The sequence below is a fragment of the Solanum stenotomum genome, chromosome 7, assembly GCF_019186545.1.
Source record: "Solanum stenotomum isolate F172 chromosome 7, ASM1918654v1, whole genome shotgun sequence".
Classification (NCBI taxonomy): Eukaryota; Viridiplantae; Streptophyta; class Magnoliopsida; order Solanales; family Solanaceae; genus Solanum; species Solanum stenotomum.
In genome coordinates, this window is record NC_064288.1 from 56,921,425 (window position 1) to 56,945,401 (window position 23,977).

Genomic DNA, 23,977 nt, shown 5'->3' on the forward strand with positions numbered 1-23,977 from the left:
TTCATTGTTACTATATAGAACTATATATTTAAATTATCAAATATTGCATAACTACTGGTAAGCCTTTATTAATGAAGGCATAATATATAAATATGTTTTTTTAATTTGGCCTTATTTGATATTTATGTCCTCTAATTTTGTGTGTACACAAGTAGACACCTGATTTTGTATAGAGTTTAACAAGTAGGCACACATATTCTACTTTGGTGTCCTGCATGGTGATTCACTCTTTATACATATTCTATGTGATGTTCTATCTGTATTATAAGATATAAGACGTTGTGTATAATTGTTCAACTTTAAACAAGTTTTTAATTTCTTGTTTGTGTACATTTAAAGGGTATTATGCCATTAATGAAGTTTGTCTACTTTTCTACTTTGACTATTATTAAAGATAGCCAAGTGCTTACTTACACGGTTGGAAATTAAATAATCTCATAAATTCCAATAAATGATCTGACAAAGATGGATGAAAGCAGGAAACAGTAATTTGACTATATATTACTCCCTCCGTCCCTAATTACTTGTCCATCACTTTTGAGGTGGCACACCTATTAAAAAAATAATAATTGATATAGTAAATTTATCATTTTATTTCTATAAATTATGAAGTGGATGAATTAAAAACTTAAGATTTTCAAAAAGTTTTACATTTTTCAAAGTAATAAATTGAGGGTATAATAGAGAAATTTTTGTTGTTCTTTCTTGATTTGTCAAAATAAATAAGTAATTAGGGACAACTAAAAAAAGAAAAGTAGACAATTAAGTAGGGACAAAAGGAGTACTTTGGGATTCGTTTGAAAGAGTGTACTCCCTCCATTCCATATTAAGTTAATTTTTAAGGTGTTTCACACCCTTTAAGAAAAGTAGATTAAAACATAAATTGAACCTGGTTTTCTATTTTTACCCTTATTAATTATTGTCAAATTTATGATTAAAATAACTAAATATTAATTAATCACTAATTCCAATACTAACTAATGAAGGGTAAAATTGGAAGAACACTCTAAAAGTAGTCTTGAAAACTAAACAATTAAGTTAATTTGAAAAATGAAAAATGCTTCAAAAATTAACTTAATATGGAACAGAGGGAGTATTAAGGATATATAGTACCGAGTACCGACTATAATGTATTTTCTAGTTAATATAACATTCCAAGCTTATGGTTGTAGGACGGACTATGCAACTTGTGCTTCGAATACATGTCTTATATATTGCACTATACATATAGTGACATATACATCACATGTGTATACATACAACAACATACAATTATATATATATTAGTATATATTGTGTGTATCTTACATGTATATCAATGTATACGACTCCACATCATATGTATGTCAATTATATACATTGACATATGCATGACATACAAGCTATACATGGACAAATGAAATTGTGCAAGTCATGAGAGAGAATCTTTCACTTGATGATTAGCTAGACTTGCAATAGATTTCAGTTGGGCCTTTTATCTTGTTAAGAGTTCTAAATGGACAAAGCCCAAATTGACCTATGTGGTCCAAGTTCCATAATGTCAAATCTTTAATGCTATTGACTTAAAATTCTATCTAGATTCAAATTATGTGACTCTTTTCTTTTCGGTAAAGAATATCATCATTTTTTATTTGGCAACTATTTAAAGACACCATTCTCATTTTATCTTTATTGAGTCTCGTTTAACAATTTATCGTGAAGAAAAGTCAACAATAGTAATCATTAAAGTGGCTTCAATAAGGCAATTTAATAAATATAACAAAGCCTTCTGCTATTTCTTAAATTAAATTATTTGTCTGATCAAACAGTATCAAATAAATTGAGAGATAGAGTATTACTAACACTACTTATGAATCATATTGCATAGTGAAACTTTTCTTGATGTTTAGTCACATTTAAGTCTAATAAAAAGTACTAATAATAAACTATGTTTATCTAAATCTTCACTTGGATGGAATAATTACACTTGCTATTGAGTGTGAACGCAAATGCTAGTTTTCCAACAAAAACATAAATCTATGCCAAATGTTTTACAAAGTATTTTTGTAGAAAAAAATTAAATGATTTGAATTTTGAATGTAGCATTGTTATAATCTTTCTACAAGAAAGAAGAAGTGCATATTTATTACATTCTACATTGGTAAAATTTTGGAGGGATCATATTCAAATACAAAGGTACGTTATAAAGTGATGAGTATCTTTACCTTTACATAAAATAAATTGTCTTTAACCTATGGTAGGTCATAACTTTACTTAACGGTCAGAAGTATGAATTGTAGTTGTTCAAATTCAACTATCAACTTTTCCATTCATATGAATAACAAACAATATAATTATATACCATGTATATCTATAGCGGTTGAGAGGAGTATTGATTTTTGCTTGTGGTTCGATATTCATATTATGATCCAATTAAATTTGAATTCATGCCAAAAAATTCTATATTAATAGAATAAAACGTTCTCTAATAAAGACGAGTAGATCGATTATTCTTTTTTATATAACTTAATCTTTTGTTATTTTCTGTTGGAACAAGTAGCACTATCATCAAATAGTATTCATTGGCATGGAGAACTTTAAATCCTTACAAGTAAAGCTACAAAATAAAGTTAAGCAAAAACTAAATACAAATTAAATGGAAAAATTAGATATATGATGTTAAGAAATATATATTTCTTATATACTATGATTATATGTGGCCCAAATCGTAAATTGCATCATTTTCAATAATGGCATCTGTAGTTGTATTTAATTAACCTCAATAATTTAAATTGGCATCTATATTGATCTTGAATGATCAGTCTCAAATTTAGATATAATTTTTTTTTCCAAAATAACACATTGGTGAAAAGGTAATAATTCTAACTCTAACCCTATGCTATTAGGGAGTAGTTGATTCCTTTTTCTTTCTTTTTTTTTTCTTCTCAAATTTATACCACTAAACAGTGTCTTGTGGCGTTTTATTAAAAATAAAAAATAAAAACTCACGGATAAGTACAAGGAAGGAGGGCTATGCCTTATCTTACCAAATCCTAATAACGTACTTATTTATCTTATTTATTATGGAGTCTAAAGATAAGTACTTAAATTGTTTATTTTTTAAAAGAACCAATTAAATTGTAAATAAACCCTTCTAAAAATGAGAGAAGTACTTTATTTATTTATTTTTAAAAAAGAACCAATTAAACAGTAAATAAACACTTCTAAATAATAGAAATTAGCTACGGACAAATTAGTTTATCTAGAAAAAAAAATCGTCGCTAATCATGTTAAGCGATAAATTATTAGCTATGAGTGATTTAGTAATAAATTAGCAATGAAGTTCCGTAGCTAATTTCAGTTTTATTTTTTTGTGAAAGACAAAAATATTTGTTTCTTATTAACATGGTATGTTTCTTCTTTTATTTTATTACACTCTTTTTTACTTGTTAAAAAATATCTAAAGTAATTTAATTTTAATTATTGTGCTAAAAATATATATTTCTTAAAACGACGTGTTCAATCAAATAAAATAAAATGAAAAGAGTAATAATAGCTTTCAACTTCAAAGTTTTTGCCCTACCATCTAAAACAAACAAAATACGGGCACATGGATTAATAAACAAACAAAATTATATCTTATAATTAATTTTTCCCTTGTTATTTAATGACGAGGACGACAATGAAATGTTCTTACAAAGAATTATGAAAAAGGGAGCATTTTTAAAGGGAAATTATAGCTTGATTTATGTTAAGTTTAAATCAAGTTTTAAACCTAATCGAATAGAGGCAAAAGAGATTATCCAAAAAAAATCTTTTTTATTTCAATAATTTCACGAAGTTTATATACTTGGTTGAATTTATATAAAATTTATTAGTAACTAACCATTTCATTAATCACCATCTATTGTATAGTAAATCTCAAAGCAATTAACTCTAAACAATTAGTTATTTGCTTAATGGATGGTCGTTACATATTAGTATATTTTACTGTTTTGTATTGTATCATATTATATTGTTTTGATGAATATAATGTTTGAATATATTGTATCATTTTTCGTTGTCACATAATTTGAAGGATAATTTTACAAGAAAAATAGGATTCAGAGTCGAACTACTATAAAATGAGTAAGGTAAAGGATAACATATAACTATTAGATATTAAGTAAAGACAAAATGAGAAAATAATACTAATTATATGACAACACAATCATACTAAATGAATCGCTACATAAAAATGAAACTTTTCATCGTTTTATATCAATGATTTAATGATATTACAATAAATTTATGTAAATAATATATTTAAATTAACAACAAAATAGGTAACAACCATCCAAACAAGTTGTAAATGGTGGATCCAAATTTTAGGTATATTTTAATTTTAAATTACAACTTTAAATTTCTTTTGTATTGAATACAAACTACTATATTATATGACATAATCTGTCAGTTTCAATATTTTTGTCCTACCTGCAGAAACAAACAAAATACAGGTACATAGATTCTAAATAATATCCATCACTGACAGACCTTTAATTTGTAGTAACAAAAATTAAAAGAAAAGTGAAAAAAAAAGGACATTAGTAGATTCAGTGTAAGACAACTTTAAACCTTATTAACCAAAAAAATACTATATAATAATGACAAATTACACTTTAATCTTTTTATTTAATATAATAATTCCTCTTGCAACTTTATTTTTCTACTAACCGAAAATTGAAAAGTATAAAACGACCCAAATAAGATTTTGAATTAGCTAAAAGCACCTGAAGGATTTATAATATATTGAAATGATCCATATTAATAGTCAACTATAGTTGTTGATGAAGATGTTTAATCTTAAAAAATATGTCATTTTCAAAATAATAATAATTAATCCTTGCGTAATCAAACATTAACATATATAATTTAAACTATTTACATATACAGGTGAAATGAATTTGAAAAATATATCAAATTTATATACAGTTGAAATGAATTAACTAAATGCTTGCATGCAAAAATATCAAATCTAATTTTCAAATAAGTCGAAATTTTGGCAAACACTTTTCCCTTGTAAGCTATTTAAGTTATCTTACTTTGATATATAGAGATAATCTTTTCAATATCAATGCTCTCATTGAAACAATTATAGTCTTACCTAAGCTATTTCTTTTGTACTTTAAGATATCAAAATAGTTTTAAAATCTAATCTTCTTCACGTCTCAGGAGCAACATATCTAGTTCTCAAATAAGTTAATCTTAACCGAAGCTTTTACTTTACCAACTATTTAAGTTCTCCTATTTTGAGACATAGAGGTGACCTTTGCAATATAAATGCTCCCACTGAAACAATTGTAGTTCTTACGCAAATTATTTCTTTTGCACTTGAAGATATAAATAGTCTATGAAATTATTTAAACGTGTTCAGAAGCAACAAATTTAGTTTTCAAATTAGTCACAATCTTAGCAAAAATTCTTCCTTTACTCGCCATTTAAGTTCTCTCATTTTGGTACAGAGAGACCGTCTTTTCAATACCAATGCTCCCCCACTTAAACAAATATATCTCTTATGTAAGCTATTTCCTTTCCATTTGAAGACGTAAATAATCTTTAAAAAAATACGTATTTTAACGTCTGCATGCAGAAACAAAAAATCTAATTTTCAAACAAGTCAGAATCTTAACTGAAACTCTTTCTTTACCGATTATTTAAGTTCTCTCATTTCGACACATAGAGACAACCTATCCAATACAATTACTCCTATTAAAACAATTGTAACTCTAACACAAAAAAAAATCGTCTTAATATCTACCGAAACAAAATAAGTTCGAATCTTAGTAAAAGTTATTCCTTTCTCTTATATTTAAAATCAACTTATTCTTTATCATATATATAAAAAAATTATAAAGAAAAAAAAACATATTGTACAAATTATAAATTGATCCGTCAAGTACACGATTCCAACAATCCCTTTAATAATGTCACATAAAAGGAGCTCAAAATATTGAATGTATTTTTGTATTACACCAATGTAGTAAGCAGTAATTATTAAAGAGCTCTTGTTTAAGCAAACGCCTAACGAGTGTAACAGAGGCGCCTCTTATATAATTTGCATCATTGTTATATTTTTTTTCTTGATTTTTTGTATGAATTTTTTTCAATTTTAAGAATGTTTCAAATTGAAATCTTATGGAAAAAGGGGTTCCTTTACAATTTCAGCCACAGCTCAAGCATTTTATTCCTATAAACACTTGTACAAATTCCAAGAATTGTACCCTTTTTTCTGTATTCAAATTCCAGGTCTGCAAATCTATCAAGAATCTGTATCAAAAATCAAAAGGGTTTGGTAGTAAAAGATTTGATTTTGATGGGGTTGTAGTGGAAAACTCAGCTTTTCTTGATGATAAAATGGAGGTTTTGACTGAGAAGAGTGATGGGGCAGAAGGGAAAGTTGAGTTTTGTGAGGAGAATGACATAAAAATTGAGTCTTTTGTGTATGAGGAGGAGGGTATAGAAAGTAGTTTAAGTTCTGATTTCTTGGTTTCTGAAGGAACTGTGAATGATGAAGAACATAGTAGCTCTGAGGATTCATATTCACCCCCTTCAATTGTTTGGCATGTTCAGAAGAATGCCAGTTCTGAAGAAGTGGAGAAACCCCATGTGGATAAAAGGAAGTTGGAGAAACAAGGGTCTTGTTTATCAGGTATGTTGCAGAATTGTCTTGCTGTTCATCCACATTAGTAGTCATAGTATTACTTGTCCTTCGATTTATGTTACTATCTGTTGTTTCGTGTACTTTGACTATAGTATTATTCGTTGTAATACTGTTCTGCTACTATATGTTGTTTATTGTATTTAGTGTACTTATTGGACTGTTTCTCCTTGAGCCAAAGGTTTATTGAAAACAGTCTCTCTATCTTTGAGGTAAAGGTAAGTTCTGCGTACGCTCTATCCTCCTCAGATACCACTTTGTGGGACTAGACTATGTTGTTGTTGTTGTATCGTTGGAAAATTAGATTGTTTGGTTTGAACTTTTGCGGTTTCTGTAGAGGTTGAGATGATGAAGGAAAGATTTTCAAAGTTGCTGCTAGGTGAAGACATGTCTGGTTGTGGAAATGGAGTTTGCACAGCACTTGTAATTTCAAATGCTATAACTAATTTATGTGGTATGTTTTGCTAGTTATTTGATGATTGATGGGGTTGGTTTGTTTTGGTGTTTTTGTTTTACTAATTGTAAAGATGTGCTTTGTGTCTCCTATTTTTTTCTTTTATGCCCTTAGCTACACTTTTTGGACAAATTTGGAGATTGGAACCTTTACCTACAGAGAAGAGGTTAATGTGGAGGAGAGAAATGGAGTGGCTTCTTTGTGTTAGTGATTACATTGTAGAATTGACACCCTCTTGGCAGACATTTCCTGATGGCACTAAGCTTGAGGTAAATATGTTTATCGAACATTTGGAACTTGGAAAAACACTTGATTTGTTGCGAGTAAATGTGATTTGGGCATTAATGCAAAAGCTGAGAAAGCCTGTGTATATATTTAGGTATGAGTGACAATTCTTTCAATGTTACTTTTGTGTTCATTTGTCCTTTCTATATTTTATTATAGGTAATGACTTCTAGGCCGCGGTTGGATCTTTATGCCAACCTTCCAGCACTCCGAAAACTAGATAATATGCTTCTTGTAAGATACACGTCCTTTTTCCTTGAGATTTCAATTGTAACTGCTGAATGATATAAGCTGAATATTCTGCCTCTTTTACAGGAGATTTTGGACAGTTTTAGTAAAACAGAATTCTGGTATGTCGATCAGGGGCTCTTAGCTGAAGAAGCTGATGGATCGTCCTCATTTCGGAATCCTCTCCCTCGTCAAGAGGAGAAGTGGTGGCTTCCTGTTCCTAGAGTTCCCATTGATGGTCTTAGCGAAAATGCAAAAAAGCAGTTGCAGCACAAACGCGACTGCACAAACCAAATCTTGAAAGCTGTAATGGCAATTAACAGCAACACCTTAGCTGATATGGAGGTGCCTGAATCATATGTTGAGAATCTTCCTAAGGTACCATTTCATTGAGATATTGACTCTTACGCTTATGCAACTAAAACCATCAGATTGTTGCTGATTTGGCATTGGATTTTATCCCCCTGCAGAACGGAAAAGCTAGCTTAGGTGATCTTATCCACCGATATATCACCTCAGATCAATTTTCACCTGAATGTTTGCTCGACTGCCTTGATTTGTCGTCTGAGCATCAAGCATTAGAAATAGCAAACCGAGTAGAGGCCTCAATTTACGTGTGGCGCAGAAGAACTCAGGCAAAATCCAGTCTCCTCCGATCCAATTCAAAGTCCTCATGGGAAATGGTTAAAGATTTGATGATTGATGTTGATAAGAGGGACCTGCTTGCAGATAGAGCTGAAAGCCTTTTGCTTTGCTTAAGACAACGGTTTCCTGGTCTTCCTCAGACCACCTTAGACATGAGCAAGATCCAACATAACAAGGTTTTCACTTGAATCAACTCAACGTTTATTGTCATTTTTCTCTCTCGACCAATTATAGTTATAATACATCAGTACTACTACTATTGTCTCGTTTAGCAAACTCAAGTTTGACAATTGTTGTTCAATGATGTTCTTAGGATGTTGGCAAATCAATCCTGGAGAGCTACTCAAGAGTTCTTGAGAGCCTGGCATTCAATATTGTTGCTCGTATCGATGATCTTATTTACGTGGATAACTTAACAAAGCTCTCAGACCAATTTGTTCCAATCTCCAAAGTAGGCATCATTTCTCATAAAACCATTGGAACTCCAATCTCAATACACGTCTCGGGTAGTCAGATCAAAGCTCCTTTCACGACACCAATCTCATCTTCCCAGCATATTAGTCCAGCAAAAGGAGACAGATCACAATTCCTTGACAACAACAAGACTTCTCAGTTTGGTTTTGGCGTGAAAAAGATGTTAACTGATTATTGGATCGTTGATTCGAATGGGAAGGACATCAGCAATAAGATTAAGAGATCAGATTCAGCAACAGCATCGGTAGGCTCCTCCTCTGAATGTTCAAGAGAAATTGTAAGTCCATCCACACATGACTTACTCAGAGAAGCATAAGTTTTTATGGATAAAGTTAGCTCCTTCGAACATATTGTCACTGATGATATAGAAAAGGGTACCTCTAGTGTGATATAGGTTCAATATTACGTTATTTAAAATGTTCATTGAGCGATTTCTTTATGATACAACATTAATATTCTCTATCCTGGCAACATTTCTTCTGTTGTGTAGTTTTGTTATCTTTTTTACAGGCTTAAAATGTGATGACAGTGATTAACATTACAATGTATAAAACTATATTGATCGTCCCCGTTACCATGTATATTTATCAGCCAGTGCTACTGCTACCTAAATGTATTTTTATTTCCAGTAATGCTAGTACTAAAGATTGCTTCTGTTTCAGCATTTTGTACAAAAAAAGTTGGTCAAACCCATCGGTGGCCTCCTAAAGTTGGCATCAAGTTTCACTTAGACAACCGATGTTCATTTTAGACACCTCATGTCATGTTCCGCTATGTCATTTTGACAGCTAGCATGACACATTGTGTGTATTACAAATTATTAGTGTGCTACCTAAATGAATAGTTTGCTGTGAAGCAAAAAAAAATGCTACAAATTATTAGTTGGGGCATTCCGAGAATTGAACTCGGGACCTCTCGCACCCTAAGCGAGAATCATACCACTAGACCAAATGCCCAGATTGGTTATAAAACTAAATTTACTATTATGTTTACTTGTTTAATTTATGAAATCGATAGAATTTTAGTATATATATTTTTTCATTCTACCATTAGTATTAAATAACTACATAAAGTAGTAATAGTCAAATTTAGACTATCAAAACATAATTAATAAAGTTAGTTTAGTAAGTACACTTCTGATTAAAGTTTTCTTAACAAATGTGTCAAGTCAACATGAGCCAAATAATATGAAACGACGGAGTATTTACACTAAAAAAAACGTTCATCTTGGCCTTGGCTGTTGCATGCATGTGCTAGGAATTTGGAAATAAGATGTTTTTATCTCACCCAACGGCTTCAAAACGCAATGGCATTAGTCCTTTTAGATGTGCTTAGATTTAACAACAACAATATACCTGTATAATTTTGTATTTGGGATCTGAAAAGATTAATGTGTACGCAATTTTATCATTATTTTAAAAAGATAAAGAGACTGTTTCTGATTTTCTTTCTTTAAAGATTTAATTTTTATAACTTGAAGCACTGAATCTTTAAGGTGCTCGAGTGTGATTTTATGTTCGTATTCTTTAATTGTTATTATATACTCAAATCACGGAGCCATTAAACCAATAAATCGTTGTAGTACAGTAGTAAGTATTCCCGCCTGTCACCCGGGTGACCCGGGTTTGATCCCCCGCAACGACATATTTATTTTTTTCATTTTAGAGTTTGATTCCCGGAAACGGCATATTTATTTTTATCATTTTATCGATATTGAATCAAATGACCTTTTTCAGATTTTTGTGTGTAAAAACAAAAATTTCTTATAAAAAGAAAAAAAAAGTATAAAAAATTATTATATCATATCACAATAAAAAAAAAAAAGACATGTTACTATGTTAGTATATCGACACATATACATATATTTTTATCAATTATAATAAGTAGCATTGATAGAACTTCATTTTCATCCTCATATTAACCTGTCTTTGTCCAAAAAAATAAAATAAAAATTATTATATCATATCACAATAAAAAAAAAAAAAGAGACATGTTACTATGTTAGTATATCGACACATATACATATATCTTTATCAATTATAATAAGTAGCATTGATTGAACTTCATTTTCATCCTCATATTAACCTGTCTTTGTCCAAAAAAAATAAAACATAGTTGGGATATGGAACAATTCAGTCAAAGTTATTTAAAGATAAGTCAGTTCTAGACGGTTAGTCGGTGGACAAAAATAAAATGGATAAGAAAATTATTGAAAGCATATGATTCCAACAGAAATATTAATTGTGTGTATTTGACAACCAAGAGTTCTTTATCTACACAACTAGTTTAAGTTTTGATTGGACAATGAACCAAAAAAAAAGAAATAAACATTGGTATTATCAAAAGACAACTTCTAGAATAAAATATCTAGAGATAATGTTGATCTTGAATAATAACCATAGAAGGAGGACAAATAGTTACATCCAAATGTTCTAATTAACCAAGTCATTTTCATTGTAATATTCTTTTATATTCATATAAGAGGTCTTTAAATTCAGGAAAAGAAATTGTCTTTGGTTAATAATGTGTCTTTTTAAAATAGTAATAATGGGATGATAAGTATTATATTTATGAATCTCAATTTTCATTTCTGATAATGAAGTCGTTTTTAGTGAGGAACAAGTCTTTTTTATCGTCACTATAAATATTATTCTAAATGGTAAGTGTATATTCATCTTTAAATAAAAGTCTCTGCTTCAAACCTTGAAAATGAAACCACCTTTAACGAAAGTGAATCTCATGGAAAAGTAAGTATTCCTCGTCATTAGTCAAGATCATAGTGAGGACAGTGGAAGAAGATTCTGGTCAATTTTCAGTAATGATAGGGTTGTATTGGAAATCACTCTTAGCCTATTTTTATTTGTATTGAGGTGTCATTGTGTATGTTGTTTGCATCAAATAGTTTTGAGATGAGACACAACAGAGTTAATAATATGCAAAAAACTTGGAAACAGACCTTTGAGTCTAAAGGGTACAAATTGAGTTAGATTAAGATAGAATACATGAAGTGCAAGTTCAGTGATGTAATTCACGTGACAAATGTTGACATAAGGATGATACACAAGTCATCTTAAAAAAAAAGTATAAATATGTGGGGTCAATAATCCAAGAAAATGAGGAGATTAATGATGCTATTGTACGGTGTAAAATGAGTGGTGGAGATTAATGATGCTATTGTACGGCGTAAAATGAGTGGTGGAGATTAATGATGCTATTGTACGGTGTAAAATGAGTGGTTGAAATAAAAACTTCAAGCTAGTGTCTTGTGTAATAAGAATGTACCACCAAACCTTAAAGGTGAATTTTATAAATTGTGGTCAAACCACGTATGTTCAAGAACTACGTACACGTCTAGAAGATAAAGAGTAACAAAATTAAAAATGAGATGAATATGTAGGCATACTAAAAGTGTTAGGGTTAAGAATGAAGCTACTTAGGACATGAAGGTGACAACCTCCATTGTGGACAAGATAAGGGAAACGGGGTGAGACAATACAGCCATACAAGTGAAGATACATCGATGCGCTCCAAGTCAATTACACCTAAATTTCACTTGCGAAATTACACTGAACATATTGTTGTTGTTTGCAATTAACATTGAGGCAAATTTAAAGGAGTAAAGAAGCTCTTTTACCCAAACAAAAAAAGTCGATAGGCACAAAGTTGTAAGCTAGTTCCTAAACATTGTCTTTACATTATAAAGCGAAGTGCATAAGGTCTATAATCCTTTACATGTAACAGAAAAAGACTAATTAACTACCAATTACATATACTAATATTATTATAATTATAATCTGTAGTGTTCAACCAACTACTGGTCTCTTTGGCTAATTACTAGTAATCATCCATCTTTAATATTGAGGTAGATAACTGCTTCTCTATATATTTAACTTCCTGCCACAAGACACAGAAAAAATTCAACAAAAAGAACATATAACATAATAGGTGCAAAATGAAAAGAAGATTAATCAATATTAGTAGTATGTTTCAAGCATAAATAAAATAAAAGTTGCATGGAATTTATGGTAAGATTAGAATCAAAAAGCAAATGCCTACAAGACTTAAAAATTAGGTAAGCAATTGCGAACGCAGGATGCTTTGTGCACCAGACTGGTCTTTTATTAACCAGAGATAGCAAAAACCAAAGGAACTTTTATCAAGAATAAGATAAACATAACCAAGTCTTTTGTATTATACCTTTTGAGAAAATGTAACATCCATGTCATTGGTGGTGAGCTCTAGTAGTAAAGAGACCCTGCAAAATAAAAAACCATGTATTGTTAATAAATAATAAGAATGAGATTTATTAAGAATTCCCACATCGAAAAAGGGATGAGAATTTGATCTTCTTATATGAACTTGGACAATCCTCCCTTCATAAGCTAGCTTTTGAGATTGAGTTAGGCCCAAGATCCATCTTTACATGGTATCAGAGCCAGACTCATCCCAATTTCTTTGTTCACCGATGTTGGCCCCCATATTATAGTGTCCATGTTCTAGTTAACGAGGTCTGGGCGTGCGGGGAGTGTTAAGAATTCCCACATCGGAAAAGGGATGGAAATTTGGTCTCCTTATATGGACTTGGACAATCCTCCCTTCATAATCTAGCTTTTGAGGTTGAGTTAAGCCAAAGATCCATCTTTACAATATTCATCATACGCGGATAAGAACATTAGGCGTGCGTCATGAATTCGAACTCTACACGGACAAAAGTTATGTTTGAGTAAAAAATTTGAGGTTGAGTTAGGCCCAAGATCCATCTTTACAAGATTCATCATACGCGGATAAGAACATTAGGCGTGCGTCATGAGTTCTAACTCTACACGGACAAAAGTTATGTTTGAGTGAAAAAAGGCAGACAAGCGCCTATTATCCACCGAGTTTCGAACTGTGCATCAAAACACCCTTTGAAATTTCTCTGTTATAAAAAAAGAAAAATCAAAACTACACACCTTGCCACCAGTTTCCTCGAGACGCACTGCCAGAATCATCTTCTCCATTATCTTTGTTGAACTGCGCTCAATTCGAAATCAAAGAGGAAGACAATTAGAAACATAAGAATAAGCAAATGACCTTAAGAACACAGGTGATGGTTCTAATCCTTGCCTAATTGACTCTGCCTTATAACTCTAATTAAAATGGGATATAAACAATGAATTACAAGTCTCCCTCATATCGGTAGGGAGCAAAAACCGATCATCTATTTCTTCAATGACAGCTTCCGCATCTAAAATCCAGGCTTCCTCGACGTTCTTGCAAAAATAATCCAATCAATATCTGTCTCAAATACTTCCACTGGCAGATCAAACAACCTAAAATCCAGGCCTCCTTGACGTTCTTTTGGTTTGAACCATGTGTTCGTGCATATACACAAAATTAAAGATAGTGAATATGTAGTACATATACATGTACATAATTTAACATAATCACTATGAACCCACAGACTCTAAATTCCGAATTCAGATACTTCTGCCATGCAATTTAACAATATACAGACACTTAAATGTTCTAATAAAAACTACATCATCTTGCAAGGAGCAAAAGATCATTAACAATGGAACCATTAGTAAACATAGAAGCGTTGCACCAATAGATCTCAATACCATGCAATTTTGTCTTTTACTTTTAATACGCGAGAATATGTACTCACAGTTGTGTATGTAGAGCTCTGATTATTATTTTGGGGAAATGAATAGACATCTTGACCCCCATAGTATAACGATGAGCTAAGATGGCATGGCTGTACTTTTTCGTTCTGATAAAATGAACTCGGCTGCTTGTTTTGTCCAGCCTGCTGGCTGGAAGCTTCATTGCTAGTAGGAGTACTTCCTGCAAAACGGAAGTGGAAATAAAGCAGGTTGAAATTCACGTTTTTTTGGGTATGAAATATACAAGAAAAATGTCAAATAAACAAATATTTCGATATTCAGAGGAATTCATTGTATATATCCTTCACTAAAAGAAATGGAACTAGCCATTAAAGCATAATTTCAAAGAGACTACTCTCACCACAAGTGGAAAGCTTATATTTATGCAATTTACATAAATTAAATCTAATCTTGCTCGGACTCTTCAAAAATTTCGCATGTCGGCAACTCCAGAAATAGTGCCTTTGTGGAGTATGCAACAACACTATTGGCGAGTCCGAGCACCATAGATTATTAGATTGTGATTAGGAATAAGAGTTGATCTTCTTCAATTCTACTATAGACTAACCACAATACAAAATCTGGTAACATTTTCGTTGTGTTCTTAAGGAATTACCTAATGAGGGTTCCCCAGCTACATTACAATACCTTACTCTTAATACACGAGGAGCTCTGGCTGAATATTTTACAAATCGTGAACAAATATACCTACTTTAATCATTTCCATTATATACTACAATATACAAGCGATTGAGGCTAATTACTCATATGATCACTCAACTAATAGTTATTATCTCAGAAAGTCACGTTTCTTCAATATACATACTTTAATCATTTCCATTATATACTACAATATACAAGTGATCGAAGCTAATTACTCATATGATCACTCAACTTATAGTTATTATCTCAGAAAGTCACGTTCTATCAGGTCCAAAGCTATTAACTCCACTAACCTGAGTCTCCACCTTTAGCATTTCTCTCCTGAATCACAGGATCATGCTTCAATTGCTCCGAATTCATCGATCCATGTCCCTTAAACACGACGAAAAGAATTATGAGATCATAGCCAATATAACATCCAAAATACTAGGAAAGAACATTCTATTTAAGTTTAGCATTACCTTTTCTCAAAAAGACAGCATCACTAAAATTAATAGTACAAACCAAACAGAATATAGCAACTTCTGCTTTTCCTATTCTATTCTATTCTTGTCTAAAAAAGATTCTATCACAAAAAAAAAAAAAACTCAAAATTCAAAATTTAAGCTAAAATTCCACAATTCTTAAAGGGAATCAAGAAAACAATATTCTCAACGCCCCACTCTTTTCACCTTTTTTATTATATTTTTTTCCCCAATTTTTTTAACCTAAAACAACAAAATATCAAGAAAAATATAAACTTGAAGGAAAAAATCCTTTTTTTTTCTCCTTAAACAACAATCAAATGTTACAAATATATGAAAAGAACAAAAAAAATCATAAAATACCATTATTCATTACAAAAATTATAAAATTTCATTAGAAAAAAAAGAATGATACCTTGGAAGGAGGAGGGAAAATGGAACCAAAAATTGAAGAAGATGAAGAAGCAGAAGTTTCTTTAGAACCAAAAAGATCAGAAGTAAATGAACAGCTGCTAGTTTTTTTTGTTCCTTCCATTTTTTTTTTTTAATTTTTTTTTTCTTCTATCAACAACAAAATAAAATAAAATAAAAAACTTTGGTTGAAATTTGAGGAGATTCAAGTGAGTTTTTATAGGAAAAAGCACAAAAAATAGGATCAGTTAAAACGTAAAAGGCCCACAGCTTTTTAATTTCTCCAGAAAAAAAAAACAGAGGAAAAAGGGAAAGAATAAAGGAAGAGAGAGAGAGAGACGTGAAAAGATGAGTGACGCAATTTTAATTTTTAAATTTTAATTGTAGTAATAAGAAAAGAAAAAGTAATTAAATAATCTATATATTATAATTTATGTAATATAATTTGGGTGACACGAAATATAAAAGAATGAAAGAGTTTTATGTTATAGACATATTTGTATTATAATGACTGTTTATTATGTAAAAATTATTTATATAAAACCTCTACATGATAAAATATATGTCAAATACTTTCTTTTACTAATTATTACTATTTGTTTATATTTTTAGAAATAAATTTTCATTTTTATTTGTCAATTTTAATAAATGAATAATTTTTTTCTTCCTGTATCAATTAATATGAATATGATAATTAATAAAATATTAATATCAATCATTATTTTTTTAAAATTATATAAAAATCAAAATAAACGAAATAATATAGTACTTAAATAAATGGCATGACAAATCATCACACTCGATTTATCATTTTATATTATCGGATCAAGCAACAAAAAGTGAGTTTTCTTCTTCATTATCCATCTTGTGCTCTTAGCAACATTACAAAAATAAAATAAAAATTGTGTATACGTACAGTGTATGGAAGTTATGACTGACTTTAATTAATTGATTGTTCTATTATTTAGTTGGTGGGAAAAAGACGTGAGACATGTATCATATTAAAAAGAACAACCGAAAAAAAATATTAATATTTATTTCAGGATAATCTTACTAGCTTAGAGTTTCTAAAATATGATTAAAAAAATATTAAATAAAAATTGATTTCATAATTTCTATAGTAAACAACTCAACATTCAACTAAAAAGGTACAATTTAGTATTTTTGTTGCAAAAATAATCGATTTTATTTTCAAAACTCAAATTTCAAACTCGCTGTAGTTAGGAGGTATTGAGGGAATTATTTATTTTCAATTGTACCCCTATTTTTTTTTTTATTAAAAAAAAATTAATTTTACTTTTTGTCGGTGAATGAGGTAAACTCCAAGATTAAGTACAATGTCTATTCATCTGATTTTATTGTAAAATCTTCTCAAGATGCAGAGGTTTAATCCTTGATATATAACAGTTTTATTTTTATTTTTCTCTCAAAATGTTTCGAGTAGAACTTTATTACGTGTTTTAACTCTTATATGAAAAAAAATTTTATATTTAAAATTCAAACTTAAATTTTTTGATTAAGATTAAAAACAATCTTATTGACTGCGCCACATTTTTTTGATACATAATCATATTTGTTCACATGTTGATATGATCGATCGTTATGTAATGTACAACTTATCATCAACTTGTCATATTGCAAATATGAAACAAAATAGAATTACCCCCATTTAGATTTAAACAGTGGAACTGAAATTGGATTATCTTTTCCTAGATTTGGATATTGTTTTTTTTTCTTTACCAAGTCAACAACAAAATTAGCTTTTATTGAAGATTTTAGTTTTTTATTGATTGGTTGTTTGATTATATGAATCGCTGAGCTCTCTTTGAGGGCGGATTACATACACGATTTCTTTCATTTTTGCTCTAGCAGAAAGTGAGAGGTGCCTTACCTCACCAAAAAAGGGGGTTTACCCAGATCATCTCCTTAGCCCAGGTCTGTCGAGCCTCAATGAACTGCTACTATAGGGTAGCCGCTTCATTTCTGCATGAGGTTTCATTTTTAAAATTAAGGATATTGTCTCTTTGACTGAGAATTCATGGATATAGAAGTTGTGTGGATATGTAATTAAGATTTTTTAAGTAAGTATTTTTTTTAATAAATATGATGATTTTATAATTTGAGAAAATCATTTTTAAAAATGGGTAAATTACTTTGTGTTGTGTACATAAGAGATAGACAAGAGAAAGCGTGTAAGAAAAGATGACAAGTGCTATATTGTGTTTATATTGAAGTTAGTGTAGTGAAAGAGAGAATTAAGATAAATAATAATATTTTAAGTCTTTAACTAATTTATTATATAAAATAGAGTAATTATATATATGTTAAAGAAAGATGTTCTTATGTGAATATTTGGGCTTTTCAATTAACTCGGAATTACTTGACTTGTACGAGGTTGTTGGGTTATTGTATCATGGAGGAGACAAGTCAAGAGTGATATTGTTAGATTGGTGTAAATTATACCGCATTGGACTTGAATTTTGATAAAGAGAGCGAGATATCTACGTCTCAGCTTGAATGATAATTTATTCATTTTTTGTTTATTTCATTTTCAACTGTATTTTAATATATTTATGATATATTACACCAACACATGTCATTACAAATATTTAAATACACATAATTTTCTAAAAGATCGCTGAGATCTAATAAATCAACATTAATAATAACTAACTTTCTTTAATAAAATTTTCTAATGTGATATGAACAATCTTTTTACATTGAGCATATATAAGTTTTTTAGAAAGAAAAATTACGAGTCTTCCTTTTAAAAAAAATTATAAGCTTATAAGTCAAAGTATATATTTTAAAAAATTTAGAATCACAACATTGAAATTTCTAGTTCTAATTTTTTAGAAATTTGAAATTACAATCATAATTTAAAGTTAAAGAAATTTTGTCCAGATTTTCATAAATAAACATTCCTCTTATTTTCGAGAATAAAATTTTGAGTTGACTGAGAGTGCTTATTCTCCCCCAATTTTTTAATAGTAAAAGAAAGGCGTCAGTGAAAATGTAATTAAAGCTGAAAATTAAAATGAGTAAATATGCAATTAAAGAGTTAATGACCTAATAAAAAAATTAATAGAATTTCTCTAAACTTGATGAGAATTTACGGATGTATTTCAATCATATTGCAAGATCGAAAGTGTATTTACATTCAATTATAGATAAGTGTCTTTAAAACTATCAATAGTTTAAGAATAAAACTAATAATTTACATCAAATTTACGAGTCTGTTCAATACTTCTCTCAAAAAACTAATAGCGAGACGAACCCCAACACAAGTTATTTCCAATTTATTTTTTTCTCTATAAATAGCTCATCCTTCCTTAAATCACTTCTATAAATTTAACTATACCATTTTACCGGTAAACATATATAACCGCTCCAACATCCAACAAAATTGACAACGTAACGATTCATCTGTTTCTGAGGATTTTTGATACGTTACACAAACGAATACTTCCAAAAGTCAGTAGAGAATGCAAATTTGAATACAAACTTGACAATGAAAACAAAATTTACGTACTCAAAATAGAAAGTATAATAAATGATACCTTTATATATTTATTTATTTATACAAAGTATCAAAAACATCCCTAAATTTACTAACTGAAATATCACTAAATTTTCATCAAATTTACGAGTGTTTTAAACATTCTTTTGATTTTTATTAAGAACCTCATACTCTTACAAGAATTTAAAACTATTTGTTATGTCATATTGTATATCGAAGTTGTATTTAAAGTAAATGAATATTTTTAAGACTCAATAAAATTAATAATTTACTCTAAAGGGGTGTTTTTTTATGGTCTCTTTATATATTTATGACAGGAAAAAGGGTCAAAGATTCTGAGATAATATGAAGGGTCCTACTAAATGGATAAGCCGACAAGAAGCTTGAAGATGACAAAGTGGATCCTACGTTTGAAGATTACGTTTCATTGGCAAAATGTTTTTGTATTATTTTATAGTATTTTGATTGAATAAAAGCACATCAACCAAGGATCCACGCATGATCTACATGTGTCCAAGATTTTGCCACATGTTAAATCACTATTCTTTTCATTTACCATCCCCATCCCCCTTTCGACTAAGTTGTCTGGATCAACTTTCGTACACGTCGATTAGTTTTATGAAATTTCTATTATTTTTCATGAACAACAAGTATCAGGTAATTTTTATATTCGATAACAAATCGTTCTAATTATTACTGCCAACGAACTCTTCTATTCGACAACAAATCATTCTCATTATTCTACCGAAGAAAGAGATTAGGAAGAGAGACGAGCGAGAAGTCTTTGAGATCCAAAGAAAAAGGCCAAGTCTTTGAGTTCGTTTAAATGGACCATAACAAGTCTGGCCCAATTATCTAAACTCACTTGGGCCAGTCTGCAGCATACATCCGGCCCAAAGTGTTTTTTTTATCCAAAACACAATCCAAGTATAATATACACTCTTATCGTTAATAATTAGACAATTTGCAATCAAGTAAACAACTTATAAGTAGTTTAAAATATCTGTAACAGAAATTTTAATCGAACATTTAGAAACCATTAATTTGGAATGACACATCCTGTTGACTTGTCTTTTTTAAAAAATTGAACCACTAAACTCCTCATTAATAATACAGTATAGAAGAAAATTATTAGTGGTCTATAACTATATAACAATAAGTTGTTGTCATTAATTTATTATGGAGGAAAGGACTTTTTCATGCTTTGTAGCAGTTGAGAATAATTCAAATCCAGTACAATTTGTTACTCTATTACGTAGGGGTGTGCACTATTCGGATTAAACCGAATAACCAAACCAAATCAAACCGAATTTTTATTTGGATTGGTTTTTTGGTTTTTCGGATTGGTTTTGGATTAATAAATTACTTTGTTTGGGTTTTTGGTTTGGTTTTGGATTTTAAAAATAAAAACCGAAAAACCGAAAAAAACCGAATTATATATATATATAATGTTTAGGCTTAGAATTAAGTTGGAGTTAACCACTTTTGTTCCTTTTTGGTTATTGCCTTTCATGATGATTACGTTTATATTTTATGTTTGAATTACATCTATAATAGGTATACTTATAAGTATTGTGTTTTAAGTTTTACTTATGATTTATATTAGAAAGTATATTTAAGGGATTAAATATTATTACTTTGGTTATAAATGTTATTAATTATTGACATAACCGAATAACCAAACCGAAAAAAGCCGAACCGAATAGAGGAAAACCAAACCAAACCAAATTTATTTTGGATCGGATTGGGTTACACTTTTACAAAACCAAAAACCGAAAATCCAAACCGAATAGTGTAAAACCAAACCGAAAAACCGAATGCACACCCCTACTATTACGTAATTAATTTCTTAATTATTTGAGGAAAAAACAAACAAACTTGTGCTATCTAATCTTGCGTATGATAATGAGTTTATAGAAGTTAAATCAAGTCAAAAGCTCAGTGCGATAAGCACTCTAGCTCCGTTTTATATTAGTTGTTAACATTATTAAAAATGGTCGTTCAAAAGTATTTGTCAAGTTACATAATTAAATATAAAATTATTATTGCAACAAATCGGGTATCTGAAATTTAGGATGATTTGATGTAGTTTCTTAAAAGATGTTTTGGATGAATATATATAATGCTTGAATTCAAACAAGAAGACGAAGTTAGTTTTTGTAAATATTGTATAGTAATGTATATGAGTGTATAAACACCTCTTACAATTTCATATAATATTTGTATATGGATATATACTATTGCATATTGAATTTTTTAAACATTGTGATTTTTTTTTGGAGTTTTGTACAATGTTGTATTCCAGACGAAAATTATAACTTAGGCTTATTATGTTATTTTCAAATTATATAAATAAATAAACATAAGTTATAATTTTCTCTTTTTTCGTTTTTCCTTTTCTTTCCACATAAATAAGTTGCAAGAATGAAGAATGGAAGAAGAAAGTCTCGTGTAAAACAAAAAAGAACAGTCAATTTAGCCACTTAATATATATACTCTTAAGCAAAAACCTCTTGTACACTTCGAAAGAAAAATGAATCTCGCACCTAATTCAACTTTAAAATTAGCTTAATACGAAGTAAGAACGGTTCAAAATCATATAAGAAACTAACAATTCATCTCCTCAACCAATATGAACTCTTAATACCTCTTATATATGTATTCAAACCCTAGACATTTGAAGCTTCGGTCCAAAATTAAGTAAACAAAGAATTTAAATGGTTCTGACTCAATATAACAAGTAAAGTAATGAGCCTTGAGCCTTGAGCCTTGAGCCTTGAGCCTTGCGCCTAATTTAACCTCAAAAATTAATTTATAAGAAAAAGATTGTCAAAGACCATATAAGGAGACAACGATCCGTTCCTTCTACCAATATGGTACAATTGACAATTTGACATGCACAAAATAAAAAAAAAATCATTGAAATTTCCAAGGAAAACAATGAAGATTAGAGCAAGAACCATCCCAAGTAGCACTATTTATTCCTTGTCCAAAATCTACATCATCACAACACTTGCAAACCATTCCAAGTGTCTCAAACACTTTCAAGTACTCTATTGATGAAGATAACTTATTACTATGTTGTTGTTGTATAGAAATTGGTCTTGCAGCATATGCAAAACCAAATCTTGATTCTTCTTGAAATGAAAAATTGATAAACATAAGAGATAACAAGAACTTATAAACCTTAAATGTAGACATGTTATATTTTTTTCTTGTTTTCAAACTTTGTGATTATAGAAGCAGAAGACACATTTATAGGCATATATATGCAAGTTCTTAAAAAAAAAAAAAAGATTAAAGTCAACTTTTAATTACTCTTGAAGTTGAATGGGTGCAAGGTATAAATGTGGGCTTCTAGAGACAGAGTGTACATGTTGAAATTTTCCTTTATTTCATAAAAAATACTACTACAATACATAATTAATTATGTTGGAGAGTTTTTCTACTTCCTCCTGTCTAAAATAATTGATGATTTAGGCTTGCATGCATGAAATCAAAGTATCATTTATTCCTAAAAATTACTCCTTTTGTCCTATATTATTTTTCAATTTTTCCTTTTTATATGTTCCTTGGAAATCATAAATAAATAGGATGTTTTTTAATTATTCATTTACCCCTTAGTTCTTTTTAGTACACTATTTATTTGTCTTATTTATAACAGAGGAGCTTTTTTGAAACTTTACAATAGTATACTTTTAAAAAAATTAATTTTAAAGATAAAATGGTATAATTTTAATTAATTCTATCTTGATTTTGCAAATTGACAAGTATCTGAAGTAAATATTTTTAGTAATATGAACAAATGATATAAGACGGAGGCAGTATAAAGAGTACTATGACTTTCTTTTCTTTTTAGGTCGACATAATCATCATAAATTTGTACATTAAATTAGATATGTGTCAAGTGAAAATTTACAAAAATGAATAATACCTTCTCGATTTTGTGAAACGTTAATTTATTTTAATTTGGATTAACTTATAGAGACTAAAACATCAATTATTTTGGACTGGAGTAAGTAATAAATTTCATAATTTGCATACTTTTTACGATATAGAGTATTTTTTTTATGAAATAAAACAAAATTCAGAAGGAATTTTATTCCAAAACTTTAATGAAATTAGTTGGAGACATATTCAATATGACATATTCATTTCGGACCAATTATTATTAGGTATTACGTGACCTTTTCGGATCCATTAATTTTGTAAGGCACTCCCTGTTGACTTATTTATATTTAAATAAAAATTGAAAAATTATATACAACGTTGAATACTTTTTTATTATTATGACAAAATATTGTTATAGAATATATAATATAACATAAAAAAATGATAGCAAAAAATCTTATAATGAAATGATGTTATACATGATGTTTGTTCTAAAAATGTATGACTACATATACGTAAAGTATAAGTGAAATCGAGATTTTTACTAAAATAGGTCAAAATTTAAGTAAGATGCAGTCCAAAATATTTTGAAATTTTCAAATCTCCTAGCTAAGAATC

The 23,977-nt window shown here is 29.4% G+C and overlaps 2 protein-coding genes and 1 non-coding gene across 4 annotated transcripts; 1 reads left to right on the forward strand and 2 right to left on the reverse strand.

Moving 5' to 3' along the window:
• The first annotated feature begins 5,963 nt into the window (after positions 1–5,963).
• LOC125870695 (rop guanine nucleotide exchange factor 7-like) lies at positions 5,964–9,416 on the forward strand. The gene is made up of 7 exons (XM_049551192.1): positions 5,964–6,667; positions 7,014–7,130; positions 7,245–7,399; positions 7,575–7,649; positions 7,731–8,021; positions 8,114–8,464; positions 8,602–9,416. The coding sequence occupies exons 1-7, from the start codon at positions 6,154–6,156 to the stop codon at positions 9,076–9,078; spliced, it is 1,980 nt and encodes a 659-aa protein (XP_049407149.1). The 5' UTR covers positions 5,964–6,153; the 3' UTR covers positions 9,079–9,416.
• A 230-nt stretch (positions 9,417–9,646) lies between these two features.
• Positions 9,647–9,718, reverse strand: TRNAP-AGG (transfer RNA proline (anticodon AGG)). Its single transcript has one exon. It is a non-coding gene; the product is annotated as a tRNA-Pro (tRNA).
• Positions 9,719–12,435: 2,717 nt separating this feature from the next.
• Positions 12,436–16,269, reverse strand: LOC125870716 (uncharacterized). Of its 2 annotated transcripts, XM_049551216.1 has the most exons (6): positions 15,953–16,269; positions 15,367–15,445; positions 14,413–14,591; positions 13,715–13,775; positions 12,960–13,017; positions 12,436–12,656 (listed from the first exon to the last, which is right to left on the reverse strand). In XM_049551216.1, exons 1-5 carry the CDS (start codon positions 16,070–16,072, stop codon positions 13,001–13,003), a joined length of 456 nt encoding a protein of 151 aa, XP_049407173.1. In that variant the 5' UTR covers positions 16,073–16,269; the 3' UTR covers positions 12,436–12,656; positions 12,960–13,000. The 2 variants fall into 2 exon arrangements, with proteins under 2 accessions (XP_049407173.1, XP_049407172.1); XM_049551215.1 differs by lacking the exons at positions 12,436–12,656; positions 12,960–13,017 and having other exon boundaries at positions 13,734–14,099.
• Between the last annotated feature and the right edge of the window lie 7,708 nt (positions 16,270–23,977).

What these genes read in the sequence shown, in the direction of transcription:
- LOC125870695 (XM_049551192.1), top strand. Translation starts at nt 6,154, where the DNA reads ATGGAAAAAGGGGTTCCTTTACAATTTCAGCCACAGCTCAAGCATTTT. An exon ending in ACAAGGGTCTTGTTTATCAG is followed by an intron (nt 6,668 to 7,013) that starts GTATGTTGCAGA and finishes CGGTTTCTGTAG; the next exon opens with AGGTTGAGATGATGAAGGAA. An exon ending in AACTAGATAATATGCTTCTT is followed by an intron (nt 7,650 to 7,730) that starts GTAAGATACACG and finishes CCTCTTTTACAG; the next exon opens with GAGATTTTGGACAGTTTTAG.
- LOC125870716 (XM_049551215.1), bottom strand. Translation starts at nt 16,072, where the DNA reads ATGGAAGGAACAAAAAAAACTAGCAGCTGTTCATTTACTTCTGATCTT. An exon ending in TGCTAAAGGTGGAGACTCAG is followed by an intron (nt 14,592 to 15,366) that starts GTTAGTGGAGTT and finishes TCCGTTTTGCAG; the next exon opens with GAAGTACTCCTACTAGCAAT. An exon ending in AGAGCTCTACATACACAACT is followed by an intron (nt 14,100 to 14,412) that starts GTGAGTACATAT and finishes TCAAACCAAAAG; the next exon opens with AACGTCAAGGAGGCCTGGAT.